The sequence below is a fragment of the Orbicella faveolata genome, unplaced genomic scaffold (genome assembly GCF_042242905.1).
Source record: "Orbicella faveolata isolate gen_17 unplaced genomic scaffold, um_ofav_v1 contig_12, whole genome shotgun sequence".
Lineage (NCBI taxonomy): Eukaryota > Metazoa > Cnidaria > Anthozoa > Scleractinia > Merulinidae > Orbicella > Orbicella faveolata.
The window spans coordinates 1,118,944-1,142,284 of NW_028301539.1; the positions used below are offsets into that span (position 1 = coordinate 1,118,944).

The following is a 23,341-nucleotide window of genomic DNA, read 5'->3' on the forward strand; positions in this document are numbered from 1 at the left end:
TCAGAAGCCGTTTCTACTGCCCTGGTATCTCGCGATATCATGGTCAACTGGGCCGAAATTCTTTATTGTACCGTTTTTGGTACGATTCGGGGGCATATCACAGATATCAGACTCATTTGGTCTCGTAGTGGGTATTTTGGATCGACCGTGTTTCGCCATGGCTCGACCAAACTCGCCTGATAATACCTCCGAAGCGTATCAAAAGGAAGCTCATTGAAAGCTTCCTATATGGTCTTTTGTTTGGTTTATGATCTTCAAACAACTTTTGTGAGTTCCTTATTATCTTCACTCTCCCTTCTTTTCTGTCTTTTCTTGCTTTGTACGCCTGGCCTGTGTTTGGAGCAACCCGATATCACTGTATCTTCCTATAAATTGACGAAAGCCGATATGAGAAAGGAAAATTCAGTAGTTTGTTGTCATATTTTATATTATTGAGCCAAGGGAAATTTCCTGTCTCCCCTTTTAGCTGGCCCGCGTTTCTCCCGCCGCCAGGCTCTCTCTCTCTCTCTCGATAAGGAGAGGGAGCCTGGTATCGATGTGTGAGCGAGTGTGAACTTTTTGTGGCGACAATTTCGAAGACGAGTTCTAGTCGACGAATGCGTCACCTTTGAACAACGAGAATCGAATCTAGAGAATAGGGCTCGAATTGCTATGGATAAAAACGTTGACGATGTCTCCCCCACTTCTTCGGCTTCACGAGAAGACAACGAAGCAGGTATTTAATGACGAACCTTATTTCTGTTTTTAGGTGAACGATGGCATTTCAATTACAGCTTGTTTTAGGTAATTTCTTTGCAGATTCGCGTCGAAGTCGAATAGGAACATCGGATATACAGGTAAGTTTATGTGTCAAGCCAGTATAAAACAAGTGTTGGAATTTGTTTTGAAGCGGCTATATTACGCTTGGGGACATTTGTTCACACATGTGAGTTACTACTTTATGTAAGACTACGAATTATGTCCCGAGAATATAGCTGTAGCCTTAGTATACCCTTCTACACCCTTGTATACTCTTGTATACCCCTGTATACCTTTGTATATCCCTGTATACCCTTGCATACCCTTGCATACCCTTGCATACCCTTGTATACTGCTGTTTACCCTTGTATACCCCTCTATACCCTTGTATACTCCTGTATACCCTTGTGTATACCCTTGTACACCCCTGTATACTCACACATACCCTTGTTTACCCTTGTATACCACTGTATACCCTTGCATATCCCTATATACATTTGTATATCCTTGTACATCTCTGTATACCTTTCTATACCCTTCTATACCCTTCTATACCCTTGCATACCCTAGTTTACCCCTGTATACCCTTGCATACCCTAGCTTACCCCTGTATACCCCTGTATACCCTTGTATACCCTTGTATATCCCTGTATACCCTTGCACACCCTAGTTTACCCTTGTATACCCCTGTATACCCCTCTAAGAAGGTGGGCTTGTCAATCATGGACTATCTGCAGAGCCTCGGGCCATTGAATTTTTGTGGCAAAAGTCTGGGCAATTTTTCTGTGCAGAGACCCACAAGTTCACAATGATTTGGCTTTTGCGACAGTTCCCTTTTCCTTTATGCTACGACGGCATTTATGACGATTCTTCTGGGACACCTTGCACATGCTCAGAAGGGAAAACAACCTTGCGGTCACACAATCTTAAAATATCGGGAAAAAGACAAGTAAATACAAGAGTGAAGGGAATTTCTCACATATAAAAACCTGTGTGATCTTGGCTTGATAGGAGTCGCATAATGAGAAAAATTCAGAGATTTCCCTTTATGCGTTAATAAGTAATGAAAACATATTCAGAGAGTTGTAACCAAACAATTACCGCAAAGCCAGCAAATTCTTGGGATGAGCATCTTGAAAACCTCGTTTTAATGCAGCACTTATACAGGAAAAGAAACACCTTTTTGTTCAGAAATAGATAAAAGATCCTTGAGCAAACAAACGCTCTTTCTATGTGAGAAAAGAAATCAAAATGCTAGTAATTTTCTGAATGCTATTTGCACACGTGTCGCCTGAACTGAATTAGAACACATGGATGTTCTCTAGTCAATGCATTGTTTTCTATTATTTTGAACAGTTTATTGCCAATGTTACTCTGTGTTTTCTACGAGCTGTAGAGTTCTCATTTGGCTTGCAATGTATGGCTTTGCTCGTTCTTAGAAATGAATGCTAGTTTCTTAAGACTCTGCTGTCTGATCTGGAAGTGTAAACAACATACATTTGAGACATTTCGTCAGATCAAGTAAGTTGCAGGGTAAACAAGTCCTTCCTCAAGCATTCAAAATGCTTGTTCAGGTTTGAATCTTTCAAATCGAAGCAATGCGAAAATACATTAAGCTCAAAGCAAAGAAATCTAAGTTTATAATAACTAAACGAGGTTATATTTTGATGCTTCTTTATTAAATGTACAGCTTCAAATTTTCTTTGAACACATGCAGTTCACCTAACATGCACTACAAAAAAAATGAATATGTTGCGCTCTGTTCTAAAGGCGAAATATGAGAAACAAAAACCCATATCTCGTATATATCGCAGCTTTAAAAGCAGCGATGATATGTTCGATACAAAAACTCTCAACCTCACTGATGTTTTGAGTTTTTCACTTTGCTTGATCAACTTGTTGCGAATAGTAGAGAGTGGGTCTACTTTGAGCATCAAATTGTGGCTTTGCTGCTCATTCACCAAACTCACAACTTGTCACGCATAAAATTTGCTCACATATCGTGACAGTTGAGGGCTGTGTATCTCATGAAGCCGTCTCAGAGCTTACCACATGAAGCATTCCATGTTGCGACAAAATCAACCTTGAATCTGGATAAAAAACAACAGGAGTTACCATTGGCTACAATGTAAATACCTGTAGCTTATAACAACTTGTGTTACAATTTGCGACTACCATGAAGAAAGAAAAAAACAAAACAAAACTGTTTACCCTTGTATACAGGGGAATACAAGGGTATACAGGGGTATAGAGTGGTATGGAGGGGTATACAGGAGTATACAGGGGTATACAGGAGTATACAGGGGTATACAAGGTTATACAGGGGTATACAGGGGTATACAAGGGTATACAGGGGTATAGAGTGGTATACAGGAGTATACAAGGGTATGCAAGGTTATACAGGGGTATACAGGGGAATACAAGGGTATACAGGGGTATCGAGTGGTATACAGGGGTATACAAGGGTATACAGGGGTATACAGGAGTATACAAGGGTAAACAAGGTTATACAGGGGTATACAGGGGTATACAAGGGTATACAAGGGTATACAGGGGTATACAAGGGTTTACACAGGTTTACAAGGGTATTTAGGGGTGTACAGGAGTATACAAGGGTATGCAAGAGTTTACAAGGGTATACAGGGGTATACAGGGATATACAAGGGTATTCAAGGGTATACAGGGGGTATACAGTCATATACAAGGGTTTACAGGGGTATACAAGGGTATACAGGGGTATAAAAGGGTGCAAAATCATGCTGCACGTGTCGTAACTTTTTCAAATTACAATCATAGTACTGATGAAACTGGACTGACAACGCCTTGTTGATAAATCAATGATGTATAAGATTGTAAATAATACGGTTCCGAACTATCTTGGTTCACACTTTGACACCGTTCCAATACTTTAACCTATAAGTTAAGAGATAGTGAATGTTTGCTTGCCATTCCACAGCCCCGCACTAATTATTGTAAAAGAAGTCTGTCCTACAGTGGAGCTGAACTGTGGAATAGTCTACCCTTGGATATTCGTCAGTCGCCCTCTCTTGATGAGTTAAATCTAAGTTGAAGAATTATGATTTTGATAGTAGTCTTATGTAAGTTTTATTTTGCTTTTATACACAGCTTCCTTGTAAAGCAGGTTTTTATCATTTATTTCATTGTTAGTAGCAGTTACTAGTGATTTATTAGTTAGGTAGTTAGACTAATTTAATTCAATATTGTTAAGTCCTGAAGGAAATACTGTGTCTCCTAAAAGATTTTACCTTAACAGGGGTATACAAGGGTTTACAGGGGTATACAGTCATAAACAATGGTTTACAGGGGTATACAAGGGTACACAGGGTTATACAAGGGTGTACAAGGGTATATAGGAGTGTACAGGGGTATACAGTCATATACAAGGGTTTACAGGGGTATAGAATGGCATATTCTTGGGACACTATACGTAGTCTTACATAAAGTGCATACCCATGTGTGGGCATTGTTGGAATAGTAACCGCGTAGACATCACAGTGAGGCTGGCCTTGTCAACATATCTTGTTGTTTTTTTTAAAATAAATTTATTTCATGCACAACAAATTACTTTACCATAAGGTACTAAAAACGAGTCAAAGAAAAAAAGCCACTTAGAATACGATAGCACTAACAAAACGATACTTATGCTACTAAGAACAATACTAATACTACGATACAATACAATTACTTACAAACTGATAAATTTAATTAAGTTACTTAAGGCTGGTTTCCATATGATCGCAGACGATCGTGGATCGCAGATCGCAAAAAGTTCTGCGATCGTCTGCGATCGTCTGCGATCGTCTGCGATCGTCTGCGATCAATTGCGATCGTGCGATCATATGGAAACCAAAGTTCTGCGATCTGAGATCGAAACGTATCCCATAATATTTTTAATTCCGACCCATGATTCAACGCTTCTTTGTAACCAAGCAACCGCTTATTTGTTGTAAACATGGCTGACGGTGAACAAGGTAACTTTAGTAGCGAGAAATTTATGGAGGACGTTGCGTGATATCAGTGCGTTTACCACCGTAACAGTAAAGATATCAAAGACAAAAACAAAAAGGCTAACTACTGGGAAAAAATCGGGAAACTTAATTTATCGGCGGCTGAGGCTGATGTCAAATTCCGCCGCCTAAGAACTGCGTATGGTCGTTATCTGAAGCGATTGAAAACACTACCTTCTGTATCGGGGCGAGATGCAGTGCCAAGGGAATTTCAAAATAGGTTGACTAAAAGAAGAAATAAATTTGCTTGCAGCAAAATTTCCTCCTCGACGTCCACCATATTGTTTGCTGCGATTTTCCCGCCAGCACAACGCGCGTGTAATTTTGACAGTTCCGCTGTCCGAAATGTATGCAACAGTCGGCTCTGAGATCGCTTGCGATCGTCTGCGATCATATGGAAACAACTCTCTTTGCGATCGTCTGCGATCTGCAATTTGCGATCTGCGATCGTCTGCGATCGTCTGCGATCATATGGAAACCAGCCTTTACAAATGGATGGTAACAGTATTTGCATTTGCACAGCTGGCCTCCAATAATTAATTGGTTAAAAAGTTGGACCAGTTTTTGTTAAAAGAAAATAGTTTATTTGTCGTAATTGCAATGTATTTTTCTAATTCAATTTTTTCATTAACAAGGGTTACAAAATCTGTGAACTGGGGTCTTTTTTCATCATGTACTGTGCTAATGTAAAGAAAATAGTTTCCAATTATAATCAAGTGATTTAGGGTTAAACTGGACAGTGTGTATCTTAAAACACCATATGTAATTTTGTTTTGCTCCAAAGCAATGTTTCCTCCACGTGTAGTGTTGTACCATTCTGTAAATTTATTCCAAAAGGATTTAGCACTAGGACATTCCACAAATAAATGGAGTGGTGTTAAATCAATGTCGTGGTAATAAGGACAATCTGGTTGCTGTTTCTTTTTCATCTTGTACAGAATTTTATTTGTATACAGAATATTATGAACTATTTTATATTGAAACACGGATAATTTTACCTCACTTGTGACATGAAAAGGAAGTGAGTAGAATTTTTGTCTTTCTTGAAAGATAAAGCCACATTCAATGAGCCCCTCTGCATTTGGAGGAGGGAAGTGCTGGTGATTGAGTAAAAAATTGTAAATTGTTTTGCATGTGAGCTATTTGATTACAAGTGGTACGCATTCAGTTGACGGTAGAAGACATTCTTGCTTTAGCATAGTTTTCCATTCCTGTGGTATTGCAGATAGAAGACTGTTATACTGTAGAAAATTACTCTTGAAGTTGTATTTCTGCATGAAGGTTGTTAAAGTCATCAAGGTGTTGCTTTTGTTTGTCGAAAAGGTACAAGAGATTTTCAATGCCGACTTTTTTCCAACCAGGGAAAAAAACAGATGACTTGTTTACTTGAATAAACTGATTGTTCCATATTATTTGATTTAACACGTCTCCTTTTGTTCTCGGGTTAGTGCTATTAATTTTCTGCCAGTGGGAAATCATATCTCGATAAAATTTTGGTAAGTTTTCATTCAGGGGTAAATATTGAATGTTATAGTTGCACTGGAAAAGAAGGTTGCCGCCTACATTGGAAAGTAACGATAGTGGGATAAATTTCCATGGTCTTTTATCGTTAGCACATAGCGCTTTATGCAGACTATCTTTAATGCTTTATCAAATAACGTAAAATCTAACATATTAAGTCCTCCCTCCTTCTTGTTTTTGATTATAGTCGTTTGTTTTTAGTTTTGGATTCTTGTACTTCCATATATGTAATCGAATATTATGTTATTTACTTTATCGGTAAACCCTTTTGGAGTGTCTAACACGCTGCAGATAAAAGTTAGTTTGGATATTGCCAACATTTTGACTATATTTACTCTTCCATATATGCAGTGCTCTTCCATATATGCAGTGTTTAAGGTGGCTGAACACAGTTTTAGACACCTGTGTTTCATTCACCTTTTTCACTGAAACCCTTGATCCCTTGGTCGCCAAAAATGGCAGCAAGCAAGTTAACAACGCAAACTTTGGTGTTTTGATGGTTAAGCTGAAATATGTGTCATTACCATGGCAACATGAATAAATATAAACAGGCCTTTCAAATCAGTTTTGTTTATTTGTAGAAAATCTAGTTGTTAGATTTTATAATTTGCATGCAACAAGCTTGTAACGATTCTCACAATAAACACCATTTTACTAATAAATTAACAGAGAGATCTTTAATTATCCTTTGTTGAAGGTTCACTGGAATATCTAGAATTTCCTTTGTTAAAGTTCAGTTTTTTTCAATACTCCAGTTACTTATTTCCTAAAGTATTTTTGTGCCAAATTTCGTGAAATTCTAATAAGTGGTTCTCGAGAAATAGGCGTATTTCCAAGAGTGCAATTTTTCATTCAATCTCAATTTTTTGACTTACTATACATGCACTGCATTTGACTGGGTTCTTTGGGTAACAAAGGAAAAGCTGAGAATATTATTGCTGGGTTCTTTAATTTTAATTTATTTGCATTATTACCTTTTCTAACATATCTTTGTAAGCCACCAATACACCATGTTCAATTATAGAGAAAATAGTACAGATAGTGTGAGTGTTGAGTAAAACATAGGCACGTAAGGCGTGCACGAGTTATTTTTTTGTGCGAATTGTTGGAGATAGAAGCATTCATGGTACAGTAATGATTTGGTTAATTAGGCAAGTTTTTTTCGGTTGCGATGTTACATCGGTCATGGCAAGATAGCTGAATAGTAAGCCATAAAATGTTTGACTGAACAAACTACAGTAATCTGACACGTCTCCAGATTAATGTAGATACCATCTTATTTTCTAACAGGCAATTTGATTCGTTCTTTGATACAACCCGCACTGTGATTGGTGTGACCGCGCACATGCACAACTCCCTCACTCACCGATCACATAACCCTTCCAACCCCCAAGAGGAATTTTTGCTCAAAAATACTCAAGTTAATTTAGAGACTTTTTCGCATTTTATACGAGTCGTAAGTTTACCTTTTTACACAACACAACACAACACAACTTCACCCAAAATAGAAAGAAAGAGAAAAAAACCTCTGACACGTTGAAAGTCTGATTTAATTAAATTGCACTTTAACTTGGTGCCACGCAGTCTTCAAAGAACATTTGAACAGTTTTCATACTTTTACCTTTAAAAGTATCGGACTGAAATGAATATCATGAAATAAAACTATTAAGGTGGTATGGTACCCTCAATATGGACCAAAAAGTTTGTTTAAATATGGTAAAGAAAGATCAATTGTGTGCTATTGCACTCAAGAAGAGAAATTAAATTTCTAGAGTTTTACTCAAAATGGTTGTTATGGAAACCAGCCACAGCCATTTGAAGTAGTGTTTTATAGTATTGACGCCAACACTTCCTCCTCTTTTACAAAACAAGAATTGACTGTCAAATAAGCATGTTATGTAAGTTTCTGTTTTGTTCTGTGATGTGAACCTAAGTTTTGACAGTTAACTCTTATTTTCAGTGCTTTTTACAGCTTTATTTGGAAATAACCTTATTTTTTACTACACCCAGTGGACAAATCATCTCATGTCACGTGACAGACCTTAAAATGTTACGATTGTTTTGGTTTATATCATCACGACACTATTGGTCTTTGATGAGCCCAAGTTTCAGAAATTCTACTTAAAAACCTTGCAAAGTAGAAATGTTGGCGCGAAGTCAGTCGGTACAAAAGTAAACTTTTGAGAAAAATGCACTTTAAGTTTCTTACACGAAGTATTAAGCATTTAACGAGCCACAAATAGTGGGGAGGGGGGGGGGGTGCATGGGAAATGAATGAGCCTGTGATGGCAATTTGAGGCAAAGCTTTTCACAAATAATTATACCAATCGAGTTGTGCATGTCTTAAAAGTTTTTTCTAAATAGTTTCGTTCATATAAGTTAAAAATAATCTATATTTTTGGTCACGTTCTTATAGTAAACAGTTGTTGCTATGGCCATTGCCACGTGAAAAAACTTATACCACTGTGTACTTTCCTTAAATTTCACACTCATCTGGAAGGAAATTCGGCAAGATCGTTTCAAAATGTTTTTGACAATTCCTCAAGGGTCTTAAGTCTTGTATTTCCAAGAAATTGAATTTTTCACGAACATCGCCATATTTTAGGGTACCATACCACCTTAAACTGCTACTGCAGAGACGTAAAAACCGCCCAGAAATGAAAGCTTCTTTATTGTTTAATATCCTGCAAACAATAGCCGATAACTTATCAGCTCTAATTGAATTTAATCCATATAAAAAACAAAAGCGTTAAGTTACCATTTGTTACTAAAGATTGCAAACATCTCGTGGGAAAGAGTGATGACGATTCGTCCGCTCTAATTGAATTTACTCCCTTGTGAAAAACAAGAGTGTCACATCACACTTTGTAACTAAAAAACAAAAATATCTCGTTATATTTGCATGCAACAAGAACAAAACAATCGTTACCCGCAATTACTGTTGTAAACGTTAGAACTGTTTCAAATCTTAAGTCTCGTCCCTTCTAAAACATGTCCTAAGAACTAGACGTGACGATTCGTGACCTCTAATTGAATTTACTCCTTGTAAAAAACAAAAGTATCAAGTTACCTTTGTTACTAAAAATAAAAATATCTCGTTGCATTTGCATACTACTAACTCACGAACTGTTTCAAACCTCAAGGCTCATCTCGTTCATTTAACTAAAATCCTCAGCCTAACCCACAGAAAATGTCGAAGTAAACCCAATATATGAATACTTTCTCCTCTTTTATAGAAGAATAAATATGGCCGTTCTGAACTCTATCGGGATCAAATCTTCTTACATACCATTTACCTTTACAACAAGAAATTTGATTGGCTGTTTATAGTAGATCCAATCTGATTGGTGTGACATACATACATCTCTCACTCACTCACTCACTCACTCACTCACCCATTGATCCGTCCATAACAGACCCGACGCGCCGACTAAGAGGTATTTTTTTTACAAAAAAATAACTCAATAAAATGATCGCTCTATTGACAGCATGTTTGTTTTTTTGCAATCCTTGTGCGTGCACTGAATTACATCAACAAAAGCACGCATGAAAACTGTGTTTGGCCACCTTAATGTTTTCGCTGGTGTTTTTGATGTTACGTTTCGCCTGCAAGTCAATTTGTCTACAAGGCGATTCGCCTAGGACATCGCAGTTGTTTTTCGCCTACAAGACCAAAGTCTATTCGCCCTCACAATCCTTGTCGATTTGCCTACGTTGAAGTCAATTCACCTACACTAAATGGTTATTACTAAATACTAAATACTTATCTAAAAATTGGCAAATGGGTTTACAATAGCTATAGTAATGTTTTTGGAAGAGTATTCCACAGCTCTCGATGGTGCAGCTATGCTGAAGGCTCTGTCTCAACAAAGGAGCTGATAAACTTGAAGATTATACTCGCGTTCTACAGGAGGGAAAGATCCCTCAAATGATACTGAGATCAGAGTGATTGGCTCAATGGAGCCTGAAATATGAACAAAAATGCTAAGAGATTTGAGTGAAAAACTCGGCAAAATTTCTTGCAACTACAGTTAGCTTCTACTTGGTGAAAATTGTGTCACAATGATGCTTTCTCAGACATTTTTGAACTGATAGCAATTTCAGTAGAAGGTCAATCACTGCAGCAAAGGGATAAGAAAAGGAGAAAAACCAAAGTCCAAAACAATTAAAAAAATGGAAAAGTCTAAAGACCTAAAGACTAAAAAGTCCAAATTTTTATTTCTGCACATGCCAGAGCAAAAATGTGGTAAAATGCGATGCTAGTGGAAAGAAAGGCATGCTGTCATGTTGCAAATGCATTTTTGAGTAGATTGGAGCTAATTTGGCCCAGATCCAGGCTGAAAATCTCCAAAATGTCCAAAGAAATGCGTTTTTGACAAAAAGCTCCAGGAGGTTAAGGAGGTAATATGAAATTGCTACAGGCCATTAGTTGGTTAAGTCAATCCAGGGATCATCTCCACCAACTATTATTTGGGCGTTTATGGAATTGTTTTGTCATCTTCATTTAATCAGAGGAGAGCTTTGTCATTATTGAGAATCTCTTATCAAGTCCCATTAAAACAGGAAGGAACAAAGACATGGTTAATCTGAAGTTAACTTTTGGTTGCAGCTGAAGTAAAATGTGGAGCACTTTTATTTATTTCTAAGAAGTGGCATCTTTGAGTCTCAGCTCTTTTGCTCTGGAATGGAAGCAACCTCTATTTGCAAACTGTGAGCTTAAGACTTCCAACAGTTTTAATAATCAGTCATTTGCCCCGTATTGAGGCATAAAGTACGGTGGCCATTTTGAATTCTACTGTTTCAAATAGCTATTATGGGATGCTCAGTTGGCAAATTAGGTTGTGTTGTCCCCTAAGCATCCATATTATCTATTTGAAATAACGGAATTCAAAATGGCCATATCCCAAATTAAATATTGGACAAGACATGCAGTGCAAACAGTGGTGTAGCAATTTCACCTCCAACAACTATCAGTACAAGCCTTAGCTGGAATTGTTTTGTCATCTTCATTCAATCAGGAAAATTTAGTGCACATCAATTTGTCCTGAGTAATGAAAAACCATATGTACCATTTTCCCCATTTAACAATATATGATTGCTGGAAATTAATTTATTTATGTCCCACCATTGAGAGGTTTTTTTTATTACCAGAAACATTAATTGCTTAATATTATTTGTCACAGGAAGGCTTGCAAACTTCAGCCTCCCCTGAAGATATGAAATTTTCGCTGGATGAACTGGAGCGAGAGGTGATTGAGGCATGCGCCATAGTGGAGAGAGTTCTTAAAGAGAGAGAGGAATGAACTAAAAGGCAAAGGGAAGAGGTGCAAAGACACAGAGAGAGAAGAGAACAGAGACAAAGGGAAATGAGGGAAAGAGTAGACAGGGAAGCAAGAGAAAGAGAAGATATAGCCAAGGCAGAATTGGCACCATTTCAAGAAAGCCCACTATGGCAATGTGAGCATTTTCAGCGGCGTTGTAGTGTGAGGTTTCCATGTTGTAGAGTGTTTTACCCGTGCCACCGCTGTCACAATGGGTCAGGGGTGTGTGACGCCAGGGATAAGAAGGCAAACCAAGCAACGCATATTAAGTGCACTAACTGTGGACACAGGGAAGAGGTCAGTAGATTTTTTTAAATTAGTGCTTTGTTGTCACTGAGAATCTCTTATCAAGTCCCATGAAAATAGGAAGGAACAAAGACATGATTAATTGAAGTTAACCAATGGTTATACAAAGATGACTGATGTGGCAGCTGAAGGAAAATGTTTAGCACTTAAAAATATTTATTTCTACAAAGTGACATCTTGGAGTCTTAGCTGTTTTACTCTAGAATCCAAGCAACCTCTATATGCAAAGTGTGAGCTTTTAATTCTTACTGTTCAGTATTTACATAAGACTTCAAACAGTTTTAATAAACAGTCAGTTGCCCTTCAAGAGGCAGAAAGTGGGTCACACTGACAATGGACCTTTTTGGTGATACGATGGCCATTTTGAATTCTGTTGTTTCAAATAGCTATTATGGGATGCTCAGAAGGAAGATTAGTATGTATGTGCCCCCTAATCTTCCCATAATAGCTATTTGAAACGATAGAACTCAAAAATGGCCATATCCTTGAAAAAGTCCATTCTACCTCTTCGTTGCATCCGATGTTAGAAATTAAATATTGGACAGACATGCAGCTGTTGTGTGCACTGTTACCAAGCTAGAAGGGAGATTCTTCTTCTCCACCATTTCATGCAAACTGGCACAGTAAATTCAGGCCAAATATTGCATTCATCATCATGTGCAATTATTTCAGTGTGACTTGTTGACACTGCCCTCAAAGCACACATCTGTGAAAGGGTCCTTCATCTTGTGAATGTTTTTCTTGTTTTGATATTTCAGATAAATCAAGGAAGTCAGATCTGTAGCAGCTGTGGTACCAGAATGTCCGAGTACTTCTGTTTTAAATGCAAACATTTTACAGGGGTAGACAAAAACCCGTTTCACTGCGACAAGTGTGGAATATGCCGGTATGAGGTTTAGAATTCAGTTTAATGTTTTACCTTTTTTACCTGTTTGTTTGTTTGTTTGTTTCATTGAGGATTATGTACAAAGAGGCCAGCTAACAGATAGTGACAAATGGACAAAATAAACCTGCAATGAAAAACCAAACTGTTAAATGGGAAATGGAGATCATGCAAACTTCCACAAGTCACCACTATAGACCCTTTTCATAAATGGCCGCCAATTTAAAATTTGTTTGTTTGCATTTAAATTAGCCTCACTAAACTCGTTTGGGAGTAAAAATTCTTTTGAATTATCAACTCAGAAACGAGGTTAGTCAGGCTGATTTTAATACTTACAAAAGAATTTATAATTGCCAGCCATTTATGAAAAGGGTCTATATATGTATTAGAGACAACTAAATTAAAAACAACTGTTTTTTATTCCATGCCTGATGAAATACATGTACCTTGATGTGTGATGGCCCAGCCCTTGGGTTAGCAAATCAGTGATTAAAGTTTTGCTCATTGAATTAAAAACACTAACAATCACTCTTGCACCTGCCCCTACTAGTGTCCCCCATGTAGTGAAAAAGATTTATTGTACTTGCTTGATCGACACTGTTAACATTGTACATTAAATTAGCTACCTGACAGCTTTGCTAAAAGAAACAGCATTTGAAACAAAAGGTGGATCAAAAATATTGAAACTTGATGGGAGGGGTGGAGTTTCCTGCCTTACTTCAGACCATTGACTATATATAATAATTTATTATTATAAGCTCTGAGAGTCTATATAACTTCAGCAGTTGGTCACAAAACATCAAGGAAACAAAGTCAGTGAGGACAAGATAGGGGTGGAACTTCGCTATCTTTTTGTTCTTTTCCAATCGGCAGAATCGACAGAGACAGATCATTTCACTGTGATGTTTGCAATGTCTGCCTGGACAAAAGACTGGAAGGAAAACACAAATGCCGACCAGTTTCACAACAGGACAAGCGCCAGATTTGTTTGCAGGTAATGTCAGATCATGTTGGTGTAAATTATGTCACTTGTGCAAGGCTATTATACTGGTCTTCTGCAGCACAGTAAGTGGGTGCTCCAAGCTGCAACCACTATGGTCGCTATGGCGAGTGAAAAGAACATGCAACTAGTGCATTACAATAGCAGTTAAGGCTAATTTCCCATTAACAAGGTTTTTTATAGTTTATCACCAAGCCAAACAAATTCAGCCACAATCTTTGTATGTTTGTCTTTCTTTCCTGTTTTTTTTCTTTTATGTACTTTCCTGAGCAGTAGTTAAGACTGTTCAGCAAAGAAACCCAGTCAGAAATGAAAACTAACAGCATCGGAATGGTCCTCCAACGATTTTAATGTTGATGTATGACATTTGCAGCCTAAAAGAATGCAGACTGTAGATATTTTTATGGTCAACCATAATATGTCACATGTACATGTATTTCATATGTCTGAGAGAGAGAAGATTTCTCAAAACTAAACTTATTTGCGTGAGGTCAGACTGCGTTAAAAAGTCAATAATTTGCATGTGTTTACGGCCCATCGTCTTCTGTGGTCCCATTTTTTTTTTACAATTTTACAGAAATATATACACATTAAGTTAAAAAAGCTTGACAATAGCAACAGTGCGAACCCGCAGGTAGCCTGGGCTAATCTAGGTGGGCCACATCTATATTTATATTAGACCATTAATACATAAATAAGATTGTTATGCAACTACCTATAGAAGGATTTACGAAACCATCAGTTAAGATGTGATTATACTGAATATTTCTGAAAATATTCGAGCCTGGGCTGATCGTCCCAAAGCTCCCAGTATGCTACTGTACAGTGTGGCAGTCTTTGACAGTTAATATGCTTAAGTTACTAAGTTACTCAGTAAATAGACTAAATACAATTAATAGCTAGAGTGTAATCATTAAATTAAAATTATGTGCAGTGCTGGAAATAATTTTTCTTCTTTAACAGGACATGTGTCCTTTCAAATCTTCATTTTGGTCGGACATCTTATCAATTTGACCGGACATTAATTTGCATAATTTATTTGCATAATTAATTAGCATAATAAAATTTATTAGCATACTGTAAAGATTTTCAATACAAATCGTTCAAAACTGCATTTAAATTTGATTTATTTATCATTTATGATTAACTAGATGAATTTATCTAGTAGATGACTGCACCGATCTCTCCTGGTTATCTCCTGGTTATATGTTGTTCAAGCAAACCTAGTTTTCTATTGAAGGAGCCCATCACTAGGAGCGTGCAACTACCCCTTTTATTCCTGCCCCAACGTTTTCACAGACCGATCTATTTTTAGTTTGAATTTACCGCGAATCCCGACTCCCCCAGGAACCTCAGTGACCAGTCACAAGCACGGACTTTATAATTTCACTGCAAGATTAGGTCAACATGTCCACCTGAGGCCGCCATTTTTCTCCTTATTGATTCACGCTCGTATAGACCAGAACTGACCTTTTTCGTGGAAAAAGAAACCTAAAAATAGACCGGTCTGTAAAAATACTGTGACATGGGCCTAGTATGGGAGTTGCAGGCTCCTTGTGATGGGCGCCTGACCAAAGTTGACTCTAGGGTACATACATGAAGTGCTAACAGCATATCGCAATGCACGTAATACATAATAGGGCGATTTCTGAAGAGTATTTTATTTGGCAAGTACAGGAACGATGAACACTTCTGCTTTATGATATGGCAGAAGCCCATTAGGGGTTCCTGAATATGGCTCAAACTGTCAGAGTCAAGGGCCCAAAATTAAAAAAAATCTTGAGTTGCCATTTGGCGACGAAATGATAAAAATCAAGTAGGAATTTTACTCAGAAAAGAACTTAATGCATAAAATCTGTAAAGAAAAAGTTCCCAAGACTTTTTTGGCCGTTAATTTTGTGTACGTAGCTAATGTGATGTCTATGAAGGATTCATGCATTTCAAGAGACACAATCGGTGGTCGTACATGACGTACTCAATGCTCAAGGGTTTGCAATGCATTATAGGGCGATTTCAAACACATCAGCCGTTTGCAAGGTTTCCGATGTGAGGGAATCATTCACAGTAAAACAAAAGGATAGATTGTTTTCTTTTCTTATGTTGAATGTTATAGAAGTAAAGATCTTTCATTAAGTAGTTCTGGAAGGACATATTGTCTGAGAAAATAACCCTTATTGATCGTCAACACAGAGAAACATAGTCGCCATTATGGTAGCCTGTGAATGCAGACATACTTTCGGCTATCGACTAAACCAGAATTTTTGGCCGCCAAAGATGACAGTTTAGCCGCATTGGCGACCGTACCGGTGGCAATTTCGAGCCCTTTAACAATGTATCTGAACAAATTTTATGGGTGGACAATAACTTGGTGTTAGTGAAATGTTCGGACATCATGTCCGATCATAATGTGAAATTGGCCGGACATATTCAAAATTTGGTCGGACAATGTCCGATGACCGACTGTTATTTCCAGCTCTGATGTGGCCTCTGTGATATGGAATTCTCTATGGGTAGCTAAGTTTAAAACAGTAAAACAAAGTCCTTGGGTAGTGGTTACATTTCACCGGCATGGCATTTTTGTTGTTATTGTCATATATGCAATCATTCTTGTATGACTAGGGTAGGACAGTTGCTTTCAGAAATGTTTATAGCTATTCAATTACTAGCTTTCAGAATTCTGTTGCCTTGGTCTTATAATTGCAATTTCTCTGTTGCCTTGTTTTAAAAAAGCTTAAGCAACCCTGGTTGTATGATTAAAATCTATTTTCTTTTAAGAGTGGTACATTTTTTACAATATATAATTATGTCATCCATGAAATGAATGTTGTGTAACCCACCTATTTGACTGTTCCATATTGCTGTTCTAAACTAAATTCCTTTTTCAATTTTTGATGGATTTTGTCACCTCTTTTCAAAGTGACTTACATGTATTATTATAATTGTAACATAAGGCTTTCCTGTATAATACCTTATTTTCTTCTAAAAAACACTAGAATGTTATATATAGTATCTTCAATATAAGATGTCCATTTTGTGCTATTAGTACTGATATCATTAAGCTTTTGTTTCTGAACTCAAGAAACAATGAAATTGACTGTTACTGAACAATATTAGTAATAATTATTTGTGAATATGTGAACCTCTTGGTCACACTAAAGTGATGGCAATTATTTGTGACAAGTTATTTATCTTAATCAGTAGGTACATATAGCTGGTGTGCATGTCTATTGCAGCTTGTTTTCTTTATATACTAAAATCTGTTAGTACTTTGTAATGAGTACCTGGCCCCATTATTAATATTTTTTTTCAGAAATAGAAAACATGTTCCGTGTTTCTCTTGGGTTTTAGTATAAATCTACTAGCGCTCTATCAAGAATGCCGTTCTCTGATTGGCTACGCTACTCACTATCTATTTGAACAACAGATTGTTTCTGTCGAGGAACTATCGGCTGATAGTTGCCCTTTGGAAATTTGATGTTCTTAAAACAAATATTTCGCTTCTCGGGCAAATATGCGTAAAATTGGAAAAAGAAAACAAACAAAAACCCTCTTATTATAAATTCAATTGTGTATTTTGTATAAGCCCGCTTGTTGACAGAAATATTTTCACGGACGAGTGCTATCCATCCGGGTATTTTCTTCGGACGGGCATTATGGGCTGATAGTGCCTCTCCGCGGATGAACACTATCGCGTCACGTGATCAGTTTAAACCAATAAGAATCGGAGAAAATTTGGTGGTGAACTATAAACTGTGATAGATAGTGAGTAGCGTAGCGTTGTGCCCAGGTTATGAACAAAATGACGGCCGTTTACGAAGTGTCGGTAAAGAGGATTTAGATAAAGTTTTGCACGACTGGTAGATTTATACTAAGACAATTTCGATTTCTATGCGTGATAGCTGACTCGGGCTGCGCCCTTGTCAACTATCACGCGATAGAAATCTCGAGCTGACTAATTCATGTCTGCTAATTTGAAGTTACAGGAGAACCAAGGGCACGAAGGGGATGCGTTAGAAGATCAACGTGGACTTCAATTTAACAGGATTGAAGACGCAGTGCCTGGAGATGGCCATGGGGTGGAGAGTGATAACGAAAGCAACCCCGAGTCTGAATCAGAGTGTAACGTAGACCCCTTGTCTGCAAATAGTGACAATGTTGTGCTGAGGTTAATAACCACAGCTGCTCCAGAATCCCAGAAGCAGATAGATCGTTTGGAGAACGCTTTACGGGAACTTAAAAAAGAGAATCAGACTCTCCAGGATTTGTTAGAAAAAAGTAACCGTTTTAGCGACTCTTTATGATTTTTGCATATTCTGGACATTACCATGTTGCAAAAAGACAAGACTCTTACTTTTAATTTTTTTTTTCTTTCTCTGTCCTGTGGAATCTCAGCAAACAACAGAGGTGACAGGGCTAACTTGCCCGGTGTAGATGCTGTTTGTGATGATTCATCCACTCGCCTGTCTGTGCCTGCAATCAGACACTTCAATGCCGGAGTGCCGGCAAATGTCCCACCGGAGCCCTCACTGGTTGACATGGTACAGGGAATTCATCCCGGATTCTTAACAAGGCACTCTCAAGACCGGGACCTTTGTGAAATTCCTCAAGCCAATGTGGAGTCTCATAACAGTTTATTACCAGAAGCCGGACCTTATATGGCACGTATCATAATCTTTGTTCGACCTAGCAGGGCTACGTTGTATGCGTTCGACTGTCAACAATATTGATTTTTCGAGACAGGGAAAGACTGACTGCTTGTATGGATTTGAAAAGCTAAACTATTGTATGTTTGGTCTTTTTGCACAGGTTTCATCTTCGGAAGACCCAGTCTCCCGACGGTGCATTAGAAACCCATGCTTGTAAGTGTTGGCAACCTGTGAAAAATATCTGTATCTGCCACTAAAGTTGATTCTGTTCTAAAGCTAAGTAAAAGTCATGTAGTTAATTGTTAACTGGAAGTCGATCTGTTCAGACAAAATAAAGAATAAGTAACTAAGGTAGCGTACCTTTTTTATTTGTGTTTTACACAGGATACCGTCTCAGAACGACTGTGTCTGCTGCGAGGTAATATTCAGATTGCATGTAGCTTTATATTATAATTTCTAACAATCATCTTGATGTTTCTGTAGTTGGAAATTCACAAATCTGATTGATTCTCTCATTTTGTTTGTCTGATGACGAAACACAATTGCACTTGCAGGGGAGCAGGGTTGGCGCAGTGGTGAGAGCGCTCACATTCATGTAAAAATCATTTGTTTGGAAACATAAGTACGCAGCTAAGGACGTGCCAAGTATTATTATTCAAATTTAGGCACCATTTATGCAAAGGGTTTAATTATTTGTGGCGTAGGTTCAATTCTGGCCCTGTGCCATATGTGGGTTGAGTTTGTTGTTGGTTCTTACCTTGCTCCGTTGGTTTTTCTCTGGGTACTCCGGTTTTCTTCCCTCTCCAAGTACCAATTCGATCAATATTGTAATTAATTGATTATTTTCTTGACTATTGGGTTAAAAATACATAAGTGAAGGCTTTGGACTCGGTCCTTTAGAGTGTGTATTAAAGCAACTGGACCCAGTTTTCTTTGAGCAAAAGCGAACTCACCTTAACTACTCGCCTATAGAAAACTTGAGCTTCTAACAATATTTTAACTTTTTAATGTAGTCCGTAATATCGTTTCTATTGTTATAACAAGGGAAGGAACGTATGGTCTGCTAGTGAGTGCTTATTTCACCTCAGTGAAAAAGTGACTCTTGGTTTGTCTTACATGTATATTGCTGTGGGAAAGTGAAACTGAATATTTTAAAGTATTAAAATTACTAATACTTTTACACATGTTGGAATTGTTGCAAGCAACGATGCAGGAATAGTGGGCAATTCTGGAGCAAAAATTTGCGCAGTATTCGTGGATTTAATTTTTAAACAGGCAATTCAAACATTGTGCGTATCGTGTCTGGGCCTTGAAAATTTGTCGACACTTACATCTCAGTTTGCTGCGGTTCATTTTCAGCGGAGATTCAACTGAGTTGCTGTCCATGAAGGAGTAAGTTTAACAGCCTCCTGTGTGGCCATCTAGTGTGTGCTTTTCTTTAATATTTCAGAACGATGGAAGCCAGACTGGCAGTGTTGATAGTACCATTATGCCTGAGAGATGCCGACCAGATTCAGCTCACAACATGTGTTGTAAATGCTTGGAGGTGATTATTTGATATCACCATTTACTGATTACATCATTTACTAGTAGCCTAATACAGGTTCTTACTAGCCACGTCACGTTCAAAACAGTGTGTATGTGTGTGTTGGGGGTGGGGGTGGGGATGGAGGAGGGGGGAGGGATAGACTCCCATTCCTGGTGGTGCCTGTTTTACCTTGTATGAGTTAAGAGTGTATGTTTGCTGGTTTCAAATATCCACAGTTGTATTTGTCACTATGCCTGTTAGTGTATTTCAGTAATTTGTAGTTGGATGAAATAAAACTGCTTTTGACAGATCTTTTTTTTTACTGAGAACTTTCCATTCTTCACTCTCCTTTAGGTTGTGGTCAGCGGTTTCAACATCTTGCCATGCTCACACCCTGTTCATAGGGAGTGCCTTATCGGCATGATTCAAAATGGCGAGTAAGTACCTACAGTCAAACCTGTAGTTTAAGTGGCCACCACCATTCACTGATTACATCATTCACTTATAGCCTAATACAGGGTCTAACTAGCGTATTGTATCATTTTTGGCTTTCATCTATCTGTCACTTCTCAGTTCTGATGAGAGAAGCATGTTTTTGGAAACTAAAAGGTCTTGAGCAAACTGAGTGGAATTTGATTTCACTGGAAGTCTGCATGCCTTTCCTAGCTGTTGCTGAGTTGTAGTGTCTCCGTGCTTTGTGCAGAGGGTCACAGATTTGGGAACTTTTTATTTTCAAGTATGTCAGTTGGTAAAATAGGTAGTTTCTTATGGTTACTACTAAGAGTATGTTTTTTTCGCTTTTGACATTTTCTTTTTGTTCTGTTTCTTTCAGATTGAACTGCCCGATTTGTGGTCGTGCTTTCCTTTGGAGGGGCTAAGATACCAAGTGATACTCAGAGTATTCATCTAAGGGGAAATATTTTTGTGACATAAATATTCTTACATGGTCGAGTTAAGGCATTTTGTTATACCTCCCAGCTCAAATACGTTTTCCGATTGGAGGAGAACGTGTCACGTGTCGTGGGTCAAAACTCACGAACTCCCTAGGGAAACAACAACTTGAACTTTCGACTTGCACGTGTTCAGGTCGTGCTCCTTTAAACCGCGGGAAATTTGTGAGCCAGCCGGCATAAAGCAAACCATTTCTTCGCAGTTTTTTTTCTATTTTTGAGTTGGGAGGTATAACAAACACTTCATGAGTGGTCCCGCGGGAAACAGTGAGTCTTGTTTCCCCTCGACCTCAATGTTCCCCTCGGGAACACTGTTTACCTTTGGGCCAGTCATCAAGTGCTTAATATTCCATAACACTTTGTGATAATATAATACTTTTCACAAATAATTAAGGACTATAAACAACCCTCCAAGTTTCGACCATTTTAGTTGCCATGGCGACTAGAATTTTGGATCTGGCGACTAACTTAAAACAGATGTCGCCAGCCCGGCGACTAAAATCAACGTGATAAAAATCTGGACAGAAAAAATAGGTACGCAATGCGTACATGTGTCTACTGCCTTTTGTTGGTGAATGTTTTTTTTATGTTGGGCAAAACAGCTACAGAACTGCGTCAAGAAACCCTTTTCCCGTTCTTTTATTGCATCTTAGAATGCGTTATCTTTTCGAAGGCATAGAAGTCCTTACTTAGTGGCTTTTTTGCGGCCTGTTTTTCACTGTATGTAAGGGAAGAGATAAAAAGAGTGCATCGGGAAAATGAAGAATTAGGGAAGAGTTTGTCGGGTTAATGATTTGCCTAGTAGCAAGAATAGCGAGTTGAAAAGACACTTTGTTACAAATTGTCGGGGAAAATATGTTAGTTGTCTATTAATAATAAGTCGAATATTAAATGTACAAGGAATTAGTTAAATGATTTCGTGATAGAGTACAACATTTCACAGTAAATTGAACTTAGTCCGTAGTTTATCAGTTGGTGTACTTTGCACGCGTTAATTGAACCAAATAAGGAAGGAGATCATGTGAACGTCTTAAATTGTAACTTAACTCTAGGTACTTCGTACGATAGTTATATTACTGTAAGCTGTACATGTGATAGGTAAAGGTACTGTATTGTACAAGATAGCAGTGAAAACTGTAAGGTCACTTACATTGTATTGAGATAGGAGAACCCTTGAGAGTGTAAGGTTAGACGAATAAACTCGTGATTGTTGATCTAGACCGTTTTTGAGTGTGATGGATACAGTGTTCAATTGAGCCAGCGGGTGGAACAAAAATTCCGCAACACAAATTACTCATGTCATTTAAGAACAAAGCAGGTTACTGTGGTATTGATGTTTCCTGCAAGGGAGGATACATACTTCTCACATAATGAAACATTAAAAGATTATGGAACTGAACTAAACATAACATTTTTATTGGAAGTAAAAAATATCATTTAATTTACAATAACAAAAGAAAGTTAACATCTTACTTATGTGGTATATTATCAACATGAACAATTAGAAAGGTTTTGAAAATGTTTCTTATTCGTAACAGTTAGTCTAACTTACTTAAGTGGTACATTAACATCAACAAATGTTCTTGATGTTTCTTATTTGTAAAAGTTATTTTGAACTATTAACACGTAACATTTCTATTTGAAGTAAAGAATGTCATTTGATTTACAGTAACACCAGAAATTTAACATCTTACTTAATTTGTTCTTTATAAAGATCACTGTTTTCCATAAGCCAGAAGGCAGTCTGAATTACTTTATGTGGCCTTACATTTAAAGACAATGCAGAACTTTTGTACTGTAATCTTCTGTTCAGCTTCACTTTAATTGTCCCAGTTGCATTCTCTAACCTAGGTAACAAATTCACAATGCTACTGACATCTGCTGGTACATTTACAACATAGCCTGTTATTTTCAATTGCTTTCCTCTTGGAGCCTGCATTAGTTTTTGAAATGCTAACCTTGGAGCAAGTAATCTCTATTCTAACTCGTTTAATTCAAAACATTCTGGTTTTATTGAAAACTGCATTCCATTAACAGCAGCGAACGGTGGAACCTTATTCTTTTTTAAATACTTCATGCATGTACAGGTGAATATATGAAATATCGTATTTGAACTGGGGAGAAAGATATCCTGAGACATCATTGATCATCGCAGTTATATACACAACTTAAGCAGTTGTGAAATTTAACGTTGAAAAAAATTCGGGCCTGAACGGGATCTCTTTCTCCACAGTTCAAATATATGATATTTCATACACTCACTTGTGTTCTTCACCATCTACGGGTACGCCCAGCTCCCAGTTTGCTTGATAGCCCAGTTGGTAGAGCACTGCACCGATGTCGTAGAGGTCATGGGTTCGTATCCCGTTCGGCCTGAATTCTTTTCAGGCTTTAATTTCACAACTGCTTAAGTTGTGTGT

General features: G+C 37.7%; 1 protein-coding gene across 3 annotated transcripts; it reads left to right on the forward strand.

Annotated features, from left to right (window-relative positions):
* Positions 1–48: 48 nt before the first annotated feature.
* LOC110062415 (uncharacterized) lies at positions 49–22,141 on the forward strand. 3 transcript variants are annotated; one of them, XM_020769306.2, is made up of 12 exons: positions 49–715; positions 784–836; positions 11,471–11,905; positions 12,673–12,800; positions 13,671–13,791; positions 17,775–18,072; positions 18,190–18,455; positions 18,604–18,656; positions 18,828–18,861; positions 19,894–19,989; positions 20,326–20,408; positions 20,804–22,141. In XM_020769306.2, exons 3-12 carry the CDS (start codon positions 11,654–11,656, stop codon positions 20,847–20,849), a joined length of 1,377 nt encoding a protein of 458 aa, XP_020624965.2. In that variant the 5' UTR covers positions 49–715; positions 784–836; positions 11,471–11,653; the 3' UTR covers positions 20,850–22,141. The 3 variants fall into 3 exon arrangements, with proteins under 3 accessions (XP_020624965.2, XP_020624966.2, XP_089139666.1); XM_020769307.2 differs by having other exon boundaries at positions 17,781–18,072; XM_089283540.1 differs by lacking the exons at positions 49–715; positions 784–836 and adding an exon at positions 3,641–3,836.
* The last annotated feature ends 1,200 nt before the right edge of the window (positions 22,142–23,341 follow it).

Excerpts from the sequence above, each read along its gene's own strand:
- LOC110062415 (XM_020769306.2), top strand. The coding sequence starts at position 11,654 with ATGAGGGAAAGAGTAGACAGGGAAGCAAGAGAAAGAGAAGATATAGCC. Across the intron at positions 18,456-18,603 it reads CAGAAGCCGGACCTTATATG|GTTTCATCTTCGGAAGACCC; the intron begins GCACGTATCATA and ends CTTTTTGCACAG. Across the intron at positions 18,862-19,893 it reads ACGACTGTGTCTGCTGCGAG|AACGATGGAAGCCAGACTGG; the intron begins GTAATATTCAGA and ends TTAATATTTCAG.